Consider the following 14,929-nt stretch of genomic DNA (forward strand, 5'->3'; position numbering starts at 1 on the left):
CCCCTGTGAAGTCTCTGGTTTTATGTATCAGGACTCCCGCTGGACTCTAGGAGGACAGATATCAGGAGAGCCGACCTGATATACGGGTGTGAGAACAGTCCGCCCCTGTGATGTATCTGGTTTTATGTATCAGGACTCCCGCTGGACTCTAGGAGGACAGATATCAGGAGAGCCGACCTGATATACGGGTGTGAGAACAGTCCGCCCCTGTGAAGTCTCTGGTTTTATGTATCAGGACTGACGCTGGACTCTAGGAGGACAGATATCAGGAGAGCCGACCTGATATACGGGTGTGAGAACAGTCCGCCCCTGTGAAGTCTCTGGTTTTATGTATCAGGACTGACGCTGGACTCTAGGAGGACAGATATCGGGAGAGCCGACCTGATATACGGGTGTGAGAACAGTCCGCCCCTGTGAAGTCTCTGGTTTTATGTATCAGGACTCCCGCTGGACTCTAGGAGGACAGATATCGGGAGAGCCGACCTGATATACGGGTGTGAGAACAGTCCGCTCCTGTGAAGTCTCTGGTTTTATGTATCAAGACTGACGCTGGACTCTAGGAGGACAGATATCAGGAGAGCCGACCTGATATACGGGTGTGAGAACAGTCCGCCCCTGTGAAGTCTCTGGTTTTATGTATCAGGACTCCCGCTGGACTCTAGGAGGACAGATATCGGGAGAGCCGACCTGATATACGGGTGTGAGAACAGTCCGCCCCTGTGAAGTCTCTGGTTTTATGTATCAGGACTGACGCTGGACTCTAGGAGGACAGATATCGGGAGAGCCGACCTGATATACGGGTGTGAGAACAGTCCGCCCCTGTGAAGTCTCTGGTTTTATGTATCAAGACTGACGCTGGACTCTAGGAGGACAGATATCAGGAGAGCCGACCTGATATAAGGGTGTGAGAACAGTCCGCCCCTGTGAAGTCTCTGGTTTTATGTATCAGGACTCCCGCTGGACTCTAGGAGGACAGATATCGGGAGAGCCGACCTGATATACGGGTGTGAGAACAGTCCGCCCCTGTGAAGTCTCTGGTTTTATGTATCAGGACTCCCGCTGGACTCTAGGAGGACAGATATCGGGAGAGCCGACCTGATATACGGGTGTGAGAACAGTCCGCCCCTGTGAAGGCTCTGGTTTTATGTATCAGGACTCCCGCTGGACTCTAGGAGGACAGATATCGGGAGAGCCGACCTGATATACGGGTGTGAGAACAGTCCGCCCCTGTGAAGTCTCTGGTTTTATGTATCAGGACTCCCGCTGGACTCTAGGAGGACAGATATCGGGAGAGCCGACCTGATATACGGGTGTGAGAACAGTCCGCCCCTGTGAAGTCTCTGGTTTTATGTATCAGGACTGACGCTGGACTCTAGGAGGACAGATATCGGGAGAGCCGACCTGATATACGGGTGTGAGAACAGTCCGCCCCTGTGAAGTCTCTGGTTTTATGTATCAGGACTGACGCTGGACTCTAGGAGGACAGATATCGGGAGAGCCGACCTGATATACGGGTGTGAGAACAGTCCGCCCCTTTGAAGTCACTGGTTTTATGTATCAGGACTCCCGCTGGACTCTAGGACAGATATCAGGAGAGCCGACCTGATATACGGGTGTGAGAACAGTCCGCCCCTGTGAAGTCTCTGGTTTTATGTATCAGGACTGACGCTGGACTCTAGGAGGACAGATATCAGGAGAGCCGACCTGATATACGGGTGTGAGAACAGTCCGACCCTGTGAAGTCTCTGGTTTTATGTATCAGGACTGACGCTGGACTCTAGGAGGACAGATATCAGGAGAGCCGACCTGATATACGGGTGTGAGAACAGTCCGCCCCTGTGAAGTCTCTAGTTTTATGTATCAGGACTCCCGCTGGACTCTAGGAGGACAGATATCGGGAGAGCCGACCTGATATACGGGTGTGAGAACAGTCCGCTCCTGTGAAGTCTCTGGTTTTATGTATCAGGACTGACGCTGGACTCTAGGAGGACAGATATCGGGAGAGCCGACCTGATATACGGGTGTGAGAACAGTCCGCCCCTGTGAAGTCTCTGGTTTTATGTATCAGGACTCCCGCTGGACTCTAGAGGACAGATATCAGGAGAGCCGACCTGATATACGGGTGTGAGAACAGTCCGCCCCTGTGAAGTCTCTGGTTTTATGTATCAGGACTCCCGCTGGACTCTAGGAGGACAGATATCAGGAGAGCCGACCTGATATACGGGTGTGAGAACAGTCTGCCCCTGTGAAGTCTCTGGTTTTATGTATCAGGACTCCCGCTGGACTCTAGGAGGACAGATATCAGGAAAGCCGACCTGATATACGGGTGTGAGTACAGTCCGCCCCTGTGAAGTCTCTGGTTTTATGTATCTAGACTGACGCTGGACTCTAGGAGGACAGATATCGGGAGAGCCGACCTGATATACGGGTGTGAGAACAGTCCGCCCCTGTGAAGTCTCTGGTTTTATGTATCTAGACTGACGCTGGACTCTAGGAGGACAGATATCGGGAGAGCCGACCTGATATACGGGTGTGAGAACAGTCTACCCCTGTGAAGTCTCTGGTTTTATGTATCAGGACTGACGCTGGACTCTAGGAGGACAGATATCAGGAGAGCCGACCTGATATACGGGTGTGAGAACAGTCCGCCCCTGTGAAATCTCTGGTTTTATGTATCAGGACTCCCGCTGGACTCTAGGAGGACAGATATCAGAAGAGCCGACCTGATATACGGGTGTGAGAACAGTCCGCTCCTGTGAAGTCTCTGGTTTTATGTATCAGGACTCCCGCTGGACTCTAGGAGGACAGATATCAGGAAAGCCGACCTGATATACGGGTGTGAGAACAGTCCGCCCCTGTGAAGTCTCTGGTTTTATGTATCAGGACTCCTGCTGGACTCTAGGAGGACAGATATCGGGAGAGCCGACCTGATATACGGGTGTGAGAACAGTCCGCTCCTGTGAAGTCTCTGGTTTTATGTATTAGGACTCCCGCTGGACTCTAGGAGGACAGATATCAGGAGAGCCGACCTGATATACGGGTGTGAGAACAGTCCGCCCCTGTGAAGTCTCTGTTTTTATGTATCAGGACTCCCGCTGGACTCTAGGAGGACAGATATCAGGAGAGCCGACCTGATATACGGGTGTGAGAACAGTCCGCCCCTGTGAAGTCTCTGGTTTTATGTATCAGGACTCCCGCTGGACTCTAGGAGGACAGATATCGGGAGAGCCGACCTGATATACGGGTGTGAGAACAGTCCGACCCTGTGAAGTCTCTGGTTTTATGTATCAGGACTGACGCTGGACTCTAGGAGGACAGATATCGGGAGAGCCGACCTGATATACGGGTGTGAGAACAGTCCGCCCCTTTGAAGTCTCTGGTTTTATGTATCAGGACTCCCGCTGGACTCTAGGAGGACAGATATCAGGAGAGCCGACCTGATATACGGGTGTGAGAACAGTCCGCCCCTGTGAAGTCTCTGGTTTTATGTATCAGGACTGACGCTGGACTCTAGGAGGACAAATATCGGGAGAGCCGACCTGATATACGGGTGTGAGAACAGTCCGACCCTGTGAAGTCTCTGGTTTTATGTATCAGGACTCCCGCTGGACTCTAGGAGGACAGATATCAGGAGAGCCGACCTGATATACGGGTGTGAGAACAGTCCGCCCTTGAGAAGTCTCTGGTTTTATGTATCAGGACTGACGCTGGACTCTAGGAGGACAGATATCAGGAGAGCCGACCTGATATACGGGTGTGAGAACAGTCCGCCCCTGTGAAGTCTCTGGTTTTATGTATCAGGACTCACGCTGGACTCTAGGACAGATATCAGGAGAGCCGACCTGATATACGGGTGTGAGAACAGTCCGCCCCTGTGAAGTCTCTGGTTTTATGTATCAGGACTCCCGCTGGACTCTAGGAGGACAGATATCAGGAGAGCCGACCTGATATACGGGTGTGAGAACAGTCCGCCCCTGTGAAGTCTCTGGTTTTATGTATCAGGACTCCCGCTGGACTCTAGGAGGACAGATATCGGGAGAGCCGACCTGATATACGGGTGTGAGAACAGTCCGCCCCTGTGAAGTCTCTGGTTTTATGTATCAGGACTCCTGCTGGACTCTAGGAGGACAGATATCGGGAGAGCCGACCTGATATACGGGTGTGAGAACAGTCCGCCCCTGTGATGTCTCTGGTTTTATGTATCAGGACTGACGCTGGACTCTAGGAGGACAGATATGGGGAGAGCCGACCTGATATACGGGTGTGAGAACAGTCCGCCCCTGTAAAGTCTCTGGTTTTATGTATCAGGACTCCCGCTGGACTCTAGGAGGACAGATATCGGGAGAGCCGACCTGATATACGGGTGTGAGAACAGTCCGCCCCTGTGAAGTCTCTGGTTTTATGTATCAGAACTGACGCTGGACTCTAGGAGGACAGATATCGGGAGAGCCTACCTGATATACGGGTGTGAGAACAGTCCGCCCCTGTGAAGTCTCTGGTTTTATGTATCAGGACTCCCGCTGGACTCTAGGAGGACAGATATCGGGAGAGCCGACCTGATATACGGGTGTGAGAACAGTCCGCCCCTGTAAAGTCTCTGGTTTTATGTATCAGGACTGACGCTGGACTCTAGGAGGACAGATATCGGGAGAGCCGACCTGATATACGGGTGTGAGAACAGTCCGTCCCTGTGAAGTCTCTGGTTTTATGTATCAGGACTCCCGCTGGACTCTAGGAGGACAGATATCGGGAGAGCCGACCTGATATACGGGTGTGAGAACAGTCCGCCCCTGTGAAGTCTCTGGTTTTATGTATCAGGACTCACGCTGGACTCTAGGAGGACAGATATCGGGAGAGCCGACCTGATATACGGGTGTGAGAACAGTCCGCCCCTGTGAAGTCTCTAGTTTTATGTATCAGGACTCCCGCTGGACTCTAGGAGGACAGATATCAGGATAGCCGACCTGATATACGGGTGTGAGAACAGTCCGCTCCTGTGAAGTCTCTAGTTTTATGTATCAGGACTCCCGCTGGACTCTAGGAGGACAGATATCAGGATAGCCGACCTGATATACGGGTGTGAGAACAGTCCGCTCCTGTGAAGTCTCTGGTTTTATGTATCAGGACTCCCGCTGGACTCTAGGAGGACAGATATCGGGAGAGCCGACCTGATATACGGGTGTGAGAACAGTCCGCCCCTGTGAAGTCTCTGGTTTTATGTATCAGGACTCCCGCTGGACTCTAGGAGGACAGATATCGGGAGAGCCGACCTGATATACGGGTGTGAGAACAGTCCGCTCCTGTGAAGTCTCTGGTTTTATGTATCAGGACTGACGCTGGACTCTAGGAGGACAGATATCGGGAGAGCCGACCTGATATACGGGTGTGAGAACAGTCCGCCCCTGTGAAGTCTCTGGTTTTATGTATCAGGACTGCCGCTGGACTCTAGGAGGACAGATATCGGGAGAGCCGACCTGATATACGGGTGTGAGAACAGTCCGCCCCTGTGAAGGCTCTGGTTTTATGTATCAGGACTGACACTGGACTCTAGGAGGACAGATATCGGGAGAGCCGACCTGATATACGGGTGTGAGAACAGTCCGCCCCTGTGAAGTCTCTGGTTTTACGTCCAGTGTGATCCCCTCTATAAGGACACCTGCACACACTGTGGATTTTGTTGCAGAAATTTCTGCGAATGAAGATCAGTTTCCTTCATTTCAGTGGGCGACGCGCATCGATGTCTCTTAGCCCCATTCAGGTGAATAGAACTGATTTTGAGTCATCAAAATTTGTGAAGTCACCCTAAACGAAGAAGGTTTGTCCGTTTGCTGGTCTGGGGTATTGAAGACCTCAGCAGTGATCGGAGAGAAGCAGTTGTTGCTGCCATCAATCTGGAATGGTTATAATGCCAAACCATCTGAAGTCCATCATTCTACAGCAAGAAAGATCATTCATATGTGGGAAACATTCAAGACATCTGACAACTTCATCAGGAGTGGACGTCCCAGGAAATTCACCCCAAGGTCAGACCGTGCAGTGCTCAGAGGAACTGCAAGAAACCCAAGACTCTCCAGGCCTCAGTCAGCAGGTTACATGGTCAAGTTCATGACAATTAGAAAAAGACTGGAGAAGTGTGGCTTGTGTGCGAGGGTTGTCAGGAGAAAAACAACATGGCAGTGCAGGCTACGTCTGAACAAACCACAGACTTCTGGGACAATCTTGTTTGGAGTGAACAGACCAAAGATGTTGGCCATTAACGCACAGCTCCATGTCTTGTGAAGACCCCTCATACCAACTGCCAGCACGGGGGTGGAGGGGGGAGGTTGGGGTTGGTTTTACGGCCACAGGACTCGGGCACCTTGCAGTCAATGACTCAACCATGAGCAACTCTGTATATCAAGGAATTCTAGAGTTAGGTGTGAGGCCTCTATCCAACACTTGGCCGAAACTGGGTCACCGAGACGGACAATGACCCTGAGCACAGCAGCAAATGTACAGCAGAACGGCTGAGAAAGTAGGGAACCAAGTGCTGATCCACAGGATAGGGCATAACTAACTGACCGTGGGGGGTCTGACCGCAGGGACCCCCACTGATCACGAGAACAGGGGTCCCGTTTCTCCATTCTGCACAACCTGCATCAGAATCATTGCCCTGTACAGAGGGCACAGGACCCATCACTGCCCTTTACAGAGGGCACAGGACCCATCACTGCCCTGTACAGAGGGCACAGGACCCATCACTGCCCTGTACAGAGGGCACAGGACCCATCACTGCCCTGTACAGAGGGCACAGGACCCATCACTGCCCTGTACAGAGGGCACAGGACCCATCACTCCCCTGTACAGAGGGCACATGACCCTTCACTGCCCTGTGGGGGTCTCCTGGGATATGTCACCCCCACATCTCGATGCCCTGCACAGACACAGCCCAGCGGCACGGTGTACCTACAATGGTGCAGAACCCCCACAACTCCACAAGCAATGACATAGATACACACCATCATCTGAGGTCTGCAGAGAAGATGGGGTTAACTTAGGAGATTTCTGCACCCGAGGTAAGACTTCTTCTGGTGGACCTACAAAAAAAAGGACAGAGTTACAGAGGGCGCGGGACCCATCACTGCCCTGTACAGAGGGCACAGGACCCATCACTCCCCTGTACAGAGGGCACAGGACCCATCACTGCCCTGTACAGAGGGCACAGGACCCATCACTCCCCTGTACAGAGGGCACAGGACCCATCACTCCCCTGTACAGAGGGCACAGGACCCATCATTGCCCTGTACAGAGGGCACAGGACCCATCACTCCCCTGTACAGAGGGCACAAGACCCATCATTGCGCTGTACAGAGGGCACAGGACCCATCACTGCCCTGTACAGAGGGCACAGGACCCATCACTGCCCTGTACAGAGGGCACAGGACCCATCATTGCCCTGTACAGAGGGCACAGGACCCATCACTGCCCTGTACAGAGAGCACAGGACCCATCACTCCCCTGTACAGAGGGCACAGCACCCATCATTGCCCTGTACAGAGGGCACAGGACCCATCACTGCCCTGTACAGAGGGCACAGGACCCATCACTGCCCTGTACAGAGGGCACAGGACCCATCACTGCCCTGTACAGAGGGCACAGGACCCATCACTGCCCTGTACAGAGGGCACAGGACCCATCACTGCCCTGTACAGAGGGCACAGGACCCATCACTGCCCTGTACAGAGGGCACAGGACCCATCATTGCCCTGTACAGAGGGCACAGGACCCATCACTCCCCTGTACAGAGGGCACAGGACCCATCACTCCCCTGTACAGAGGGCACAGGACCCATCATTGCCCTGTACAGAGGGCACAGGACCCATCACTCACCTGTACAGAGGGCACAGGACCCATCACTGCCCTGTACAGAGGGCACAGGACCCATCATTGCCCTGTACAGAGGGCACAGGACCCATCACTCCCCTGTACAGAGGGCACAGGACCCATCACTCCCCTGTACAGAGGGCACAGGACCCATCACTCCCCTGCACAGAGGGCACAGGACCCATCACTGCCCTGTACAGAGGGCACAGGACCCATCACTCCCCTGCACAGAGGGCACAGGACCCATCACTGCCCTGTACAGAGGGCACAGGACCCATCACTGCCCTGTACAGAGGGCACAGGACCCATCACTGCCCTGTACAGAGGGCACAGGACCCATCACTCCCCTGTACAGAGGGCAGAGGACCCATCACTGCCCTGTACAGAGGGCACAGGACCCATCACTGCCCTGTACAGAGGGCACAGGACCCATCACTCCCCTGTACAGAGGGCACAGGACCCATCACTGCCCTGTACAGAGGGCACAGGACCTATACAGAGGGCAGAGGACCCATCACTGCCCTGTACAGAGGGCACAGGACCCATCACTGCCCTGCACAGAGGGCACAGGACCCATCACTCCCCTGTACAGAGGGCACAGGACCCATCACTCCCCTGTACAGAGGGCAGAGGACCCATCACTGCCCTGTACAGAGGGCACAGGACCCATCACTGCCCTGCACAGAGGGCACAGGACCCATCACTCCCCTGTACAGAGGGCACAGGACCCATCACTCCCCTGTACAGAGGGCAGAGGACCCATCATTGCCCTGTACAGAGGGCACAGGACCCATCACTGCCCTGTACAGAGGGCACAGGACCCATCACTTACCTGTGCAGACAATTTCGCCGTCCTCCATCAATACGATGACGTCTGCTTTCTCCAGCAGTTCGGTGCGGTGGGTGCAGAGGATCCTTGTCTTGTGTCTGAGAATACCCAGAATGCATCTGTCCATGAGGTGAGCGGCCACATCTGTGTCCACTGCGGCCAGGGGGTCATCCAGGAGGTAAATGTCCTTCTCCTGTGGAGGTAAAGAAGGGTGATTAACCCCCCGGAGCAGCACGCTCTACCCACCAGTTCCTCCGCCATCTTCACAGAAGGAATGATTGCTGCTCTGAAGAGGCAGCATTAACAGTGGTGAGGGAGGACTCTGAAGGACACCATGATGAGTAATGACTACAGGAACTGCCGCCAGATTGTGACATTACCCAACCTGAAGAGGCCACGCCCAATTATGGAGGACTGTACCACCATGCTGCCTGCCCTGTGGGAGGAGCCTAGTTTTATCAGCTGCCCTGCGCTATGGCAGGGGCCTAGTACTATCAGCTGTCCCAACTCCTACTCTGTAGGAGGGGCCTAGTACTATCAGCTGTCCCAACGCCTACTCTGTAGAAGGGGCCTAGTACTATCAGCTGTCCCAGGTCCTACTCTGTGGGTGGGGCCTAGTACTATCAGCTGTCACAGGTCCTACTCTGTAGGAGGGGCCTAGTACTATCAGCTGTCCCAAATCCTACTCTGTAGGAGGGGCCTTGTACTATCAGCTGTCCTGCACTGTGGGAGGAGCCTTGTACCCTCAGCTGTCACATGTCCTGCTCTGTGGGTGGGGCCTAGTACTATCAGCTGTCACAGCTCCTGCTCTGTGGGAGGGGCCGAGTCCTATCAGCTGTCACAGGGCCTGCACTGTGGGAGGAGCCTTGTACTATCAGCTGTCACAGGTCCTCCACTGTGGGAGGAGCCTTGTACAATCAGCTGTCACAGGTCCTGCACTGTGGGAGGAGCCTTGTACTATAAGCTGTCACAGGTCCTGCTCTGTGGCAGGAGCTTAGTACTATCAGCTGTCAGAGGTCCTGCACTGTGGGAGGAGCCTTGTACTACCAGCTGTCACAGGGCCTGCACTGTGGGAGGAGCCTTGTACTATCAACTGTCACAGGTCCTGCACTGTGGGAGGAGCCTTCTACTATCAGCTCTCACAGGGCCTGCACTGTGGGAGGAGCCTTGTACAATCAGCTGTCACAGGTCCTGCACTGTGGGAGGAGCCTTGTACAATCAGCTGTCACAGGTCCTGCACTGTGGGAGGAGCCTTGTACTATCAGCTGTCACAGGTCCTGCACTGTGGGAGGAGCCTTCTATCAGCTCTCACAGGGCCTGCACTGTGGGAGGAGCCTTGTACAATCAGCTGTCACAGGTCCTGCACTGTGGGAGGAGCCTTGTACAATCAGCTGTCACAGGTCCTGCACTGTGGGAGGAGCCTTGTACTACCAGCTGTCACAGGGCCTGCACTGTGGGAGGAGCCTTGTACAATCAGCTGTCACAGGTCCTGCACTGTGGGAGGAGCCTTGTACAATCAGCTGTCACAGGTCCTGCACTGTGGGAGGAGCCTTGTACTATCAGCTGTCAAAATTCCTCAACCACCACTAGGATTCTATAGACAGGGACTCACCTGATATACAGCCCGGGCCAGGCTTATCCGAGCCTTCTGCCCTCCACTCAATGTCACGCCATTCTCCCCGACCTCCGTCTGGTCACCAGCTGGCAAAATCTGAAGTGGAAGAGAATGGTGAGGTCAGATAGTTAGTTAATTGGTTGTCAGGATGGCGAGTCCTCCCCCAAAAGGATATACAATCCTAGCAAATAAACAAGAGGCTGGACCTGAACCCCAACTGCTTCCACGTCACCCAACAGCTGGAAAAGCCGGACCTGCCACCTAAACCCCAACCAACCCAAGGTATAAGCCTATTACTTGCTCTGCTCCTGAGGAAGGGGTTTGTAATCCCCGAAACGCGTTGAGCCCACCTGACCTATTTACCTATTAAAGGATTATACCAGAAGATCCCAGTTGTGGACTGCCGTATTTTCCAACCACTCTACAAGCGAGCCAGGCGAGGGAGGTGGTTGTTTTGGGTGTCTTGAGCTTTATCTCTTTACATCCCTCCCTGGTGAAGTGAGTTTCGGTGTTTTTTCACCTTTTATATGCTTTTATGTGCTTCATTTAATATACACCAGCTGTTTTATGGCTCTACCATATTAGCACTTAGCATTGCTGTGTCCCGCCCCTCTATTTTAGTAAGGGGTTTATATCTACTATATATTAGTTTTTATCTATTTTTTATATTGTTCTATTTTTTATATCGACTCCAGTTTTACATATATATATATATATATATATATATATATATATATATATATATATTTATAATCTCTATTTATGCTATTATTGGTGTACATCTTACCTAAGTACCTATAACATCTTACTAGCAGTCAGGCGCCACTTGGTGATTTTTTTCCCTTTGATTCTCTCCTGCTAGAGAAGCTAGACCTAGAACCTGAACCTCAACGATTGACGAAGCCGGACCTGGAACCTGAACCCCAATTGCAGTCACGTCCCCCAACAGCCAAAGAAGCTGGACCTGCGATCTGAACCCCATCTGCTGCCACGTCCCCCAACAGCCGAAGAAGCGGGACCTGGGACCTGAACCCCATCTCCTGCCATGTCCAACAACAGCTGGAGAAGTTGGACTTGGGGCCTCAACCCCAGCTGCTGCCACGTCCTCCAATATCTGGAGAAGCTGGAAGTGAACCCCATCTGCTGCCACGTCCCCCAATAGCTGGAGAAACCGGATCTACCACCTGAACCCCAACTGCTGGAGAATCTGGACCTAGGGCCTAAACCCCATCACCTGGAGAAACTGGACCTGAACTCCAACTGCTGTCTTGTTACAGCCGGAGAAGCCAGATCTGGAAACTCAACCCCAACTGCTGGGATGTCCCCCAACATCTGGAGAAGTCAGTGATGGGACCTTAACCCCAACTGCTGGAGAAGCTGGACCTGAGACCTCAACCCCATCTGCTGCCACGTCCCCCAACAGCTGGAGCTGCTAGACCTGGGACCTGAACCCCAACTGTTGGGACATCCCTCAACAACTGGAGAAGTCAGACCTGGGACCTTAACCCCAACTGCTTGAGAAGCAGGACCTGCGATCTGAACCCCAATTGCTGCCATGTACCCCAATGACTGTTGAAGCTGGACTTGTGACCTGAACTCCAAAGTGCTGGGATGTCCCTCAACATCTGGAAAAGTCAGACCTGGAACCTGAACCCCAATTGCTGGAGAAGCTGGACCTGGGACCTCAACCCCAACTGCTGCCATGTCCCCCAATGACTGGAGAAGCTGGACCTGTGGCCTGAACTCCAAGTGCCACCACTCACACTGAGGTCCGGGCTCAGGGCGCAGGCATCCAGCACCTCCTTGTACAGGCGCTCATTGTACTCCTTCCCAAACAGGATGTTCTCTCGGATGGTGGCGAACTGGATCCACGACTCCTGAGCTACAAACCCAAATCCAAACTCCTGGTGGGCGACAAACAAGTCTCCGCCCAGCCTGCCGCAAGAACAGAAAATACGTGCTTTACTATGTGCCCCGGAGCTGCGCTCCAGCATCTGAGAGCCGCCATTACCTGCCAAGTTCTCCGGTGATCGCTGAGAGTAACGAGCTCTTCCCGCAGCCAACCTTCCCGACAACCGCCAGCAGCATGCCCTGTGAAAGAGGCCAACAACTGACACCACAGAGATCACACCCCATAACGTGACCCCAAAAACTGCCAGGAATGAGGAGGGAGCAACAACACAAGGATGTGGAAAAGTATTCATACCCCGCGAGAACAAGTTATCAACCCCCAGAAAGTAGATATGAAAATCATATCAGCAGTGCTGCAGCTCTAGATGTGACTAGAGAATAAGACATGATGCAATAGCCATTTCTTGGTGGCAGTTGCTGAGTGGGAGTCAGTACAGGGTGAATGGCCGGGTGGTTATCTGGGGGTTCAGGCTGGGGGGCGCCTCACCTCCTTCACAGACAGCTGCTGGATGAAGAGGGTGAAGGATCTGGATTCCTTGACCTCTGTCCCCCAGGAGAAGGTGGCATTCCTCATCTCCACCGCCAGACGTCCATTTCTAGAAGGAGCTGAAACGACAGCAGAGACTTCAGGTCGTGTGGGGCAAGGTGTGGGCGCAGGGCGGGGACACTTACCTTCCACCCGGTAGTAGCGCAGCATGTCCTGCTCCGGGAGCCCCAGGAAGCTCTCCACCCGCTCCAGGGACACCTTGGCCTCCAAAACTCCATTCAGCACCCAGGGGAAGTTATTGAGGGACGGAATTAACATCCCCACCAGAGCCAAGGAGGTGAACACCTGCAAGGGAGGAGGGCAGGGTCAGGAAACCGGAAGAAGCGCAGTCACGAGGTGGAGAGGGAGCGGGGAATGAAGAGGAAGAGAGAGGGGGCGGGGTCAGGATGGGTGAAGAATATGGAGGTGGAGAGGAGGTGGGGTCAGGATGGGTTCGAAATAGAGGTGGAGAAGGGGCGGGGTCAGGATGGGTGGGGAATAGAGGTAGAGAAGGGGTGGGGTCAGGATGGGTGGGGAATAGAGGTGGAGAAGGGGCGGAGTCAGGATGGGTGGGGAATAGGGAGGTAGAGAGGAGGTGGGGTCAGGATGGGTGGGGAATAGAGAGGAGACGGGGTCAGGATGGGTGGGGAATAGGGAGGTAGAGAGGAGGCGGGTCAGGATGGGTGGGGAATAGAGGTGGAGAGGGGTCAGGATGGGTAGAGAATAGTTGGGGTCAGGATAAGTGAGGAAAAGAGGTGGAGAAGGGGCGGGGACAGGATGTGTAAAAAAATAGAGGTTGGGAGGGGGCGGGGTCAGCATGGGTGGGAAATAGAGGTGGAGAAGGGGCGGGGTCAGGATGCGTGAGGACTAGGGAGGTAGATAAGGGTCACATCAGGATGGAAGGAGAGTAGATAGGTGGAGAGAAGGTGGGGTCAGGATGGGTGGGGAATAGGGGAGGTAGAGCAGGAGCGGGGTCAAGATGGGTGGGGAATAGAGGTGGAGAAGGGGAAGAGGCGGGGTCAGAAAAGGTGGGGAACAGAGGTGGAGAGGAGGCAGGGTCAGGATGGGTGAGGAATAGGAAGGTAGAGAGGAGGCGGGGTCAAGATGGGTGGGGAATAGAGGTGGAGAGGGGGGAAATGGGGATGTAGAGCAGGAGCTGGGTCAAGATGGGTAGGGAATAAAGGTGGAGAAGAGGAGAGGGGGCAGGATGGGTGGGGAACAGAGGTGAAGGGGCGGGGTCAGAATGGGTGGTAAATAGAGGTGGAGAAGGGGCGGGGACAGGATGGGTGGGGAATAGGGAAGGTAGACCGGGAGCGGGGTCAAGATGGGTGGGGAATAGAAGTGGAGAAGGAGCGGGGGCAGGATGGGTAGGGAATAGAAGTGGAGAGGGGTCAGGGTCAGGATGGGTGGGGAATAGGCGGGGTCAGGATGGGTGAGGAATAGAGATGAAGGGGCGGGGTCAAGATGGGTGGGGAATAGAGGTGGAGAGGGTACGGAGTCAGGATAGATGGGAAATAGAGGTAGAGAGGAGGCAGGGTCAGGATGGGTGGGGAACAGAGGTGGAGAGGAGGCAGGGTCAGGATAAGTGGGGAACAGAGGTGGAGAGGAGGCAGGGTCAGGATGGGTGGGGAACAGAGGTGGAGAGGAGGCAGGGTCAGGATGGGTGTGGAACAGAGGTGGAGAGGAGGTGGGGTCAGGATGGGTGGGGAACAGAGGTGGAGAGGAGGTGGGGTCAGGATGGGTGGGGAACAGAGGTGGAGAGGAGGTGGGGTCAGGATGGAAGGAGAGAATATAGATGGAGACTGGGCGGGATCAAGATGGAAGAAAAGCAGATAGGTGGAGACTGGGCGGGGTCAGGTGTATTGTCTGCTACACCCGACATGATGGCACTCACCTTAGCCGCAGTCAGCTGGTGTCCAAGCAACACATAGGTGATGAATGTGATGATGGATATAAGGACAGGTTGCGCCGCAAACAGGTAAATACACACCGCGTCCAGCAGCTTAATAGCACGAAGACTGCGCAGCTCTCGGGCCCGTAACGTAGACACCAGACGGGCAAAATGTTCCTCCCACGTGTAAAACTTCACCACCCGCATCCCGGACAGGAGCTCCGTCACCAGCTGGAGAGAGACAGCGAACTGTGACATCACTGCCCTCCAGATATAAGGTATATTATACAGGAG

General features: G+C 54.0%; 2 protein-coding genes and 1 long non-coding RNA gene across 6 annotated transcripts in view; 1 reads left to right on the plus strand and 2 right to left on the minus strand.

The window, feature by feature from the left end:
• LOC120999841 overlaps positions 1-14,929 on the plus strand; it is a 190,356-nt gene that overhangs the window by 100,590 nt on the left and 74,837 nt on the right. The window lies entirely within an intron of this gene.
• Positions 1-14,929, minus strand: part of LOC120999840 (ATP-binding cassette sub-family C member 10-like) — a 269,544-nt gene that overhangs the window by 98,228 nt on the left and 156,387 nt on the right. The gene's annotated exons all lie outside the window — the stretch shown is intronic.
• ABCC10 (ATP binding cassette subfamily C member 10) overlaps positions 1-14,929 on the minus strand; it is a 141,964-nt gene that overhangs the window by 98,228 nt on the left and 28,807 nt on the right. Inside the window, exons 4-11 of one of the 3 annotated variants that reach the window (XM_040430856.1) lie at positions 14,639-14,866; positions 12,891-13,050; positions 12,706-12,824; positions 12,319-12,398; positions 12,071-12,242; positions 10,305-10,403; positions 8,696-8,885; positions 7,005-7,076 (exon numbers count right to left, since the gene is read on the minus strand). In XM_040430856.1, the coding sequence (XP_040286790.1) occupies positions 7,005-7,076; positions 8,696-8,885; positions 10,305-10,403; positions 12,071-12,242; positions 12,319-12,398; positions 12,706-12,824; positions 12,891-13,050; positions 14,639-14,866 (1,120 nt within the window). Of the gene's footprint in view, positions 1-6,998; positions 7,077-8,695; positions 8,886-10,304; positions 10,404-12,070; positions 12,243-12,318; positions 12,399-12,705; positions 12,825-12,890; positions 13,051-14,638; positions 14,867-14,929 lie in introns of all 3 variants that reach the window. The other 2 variants (XM_040430855.1, XM_040430857.1) reach the window with 2 other exon arrangements.

The sequence above is a fragment of the Bufo bufo genome, chromosome 4 (assembly GCF_905171765.1).
Source record: "Bufo bufo chromosome 4, aBufBuf1.1, whole genome shotgun sequence".
NCBI lineage: Eukaryota > Metazoa > Chordata > Amphibia > Anura > Bufonidae > Bufo > Bufo bufo.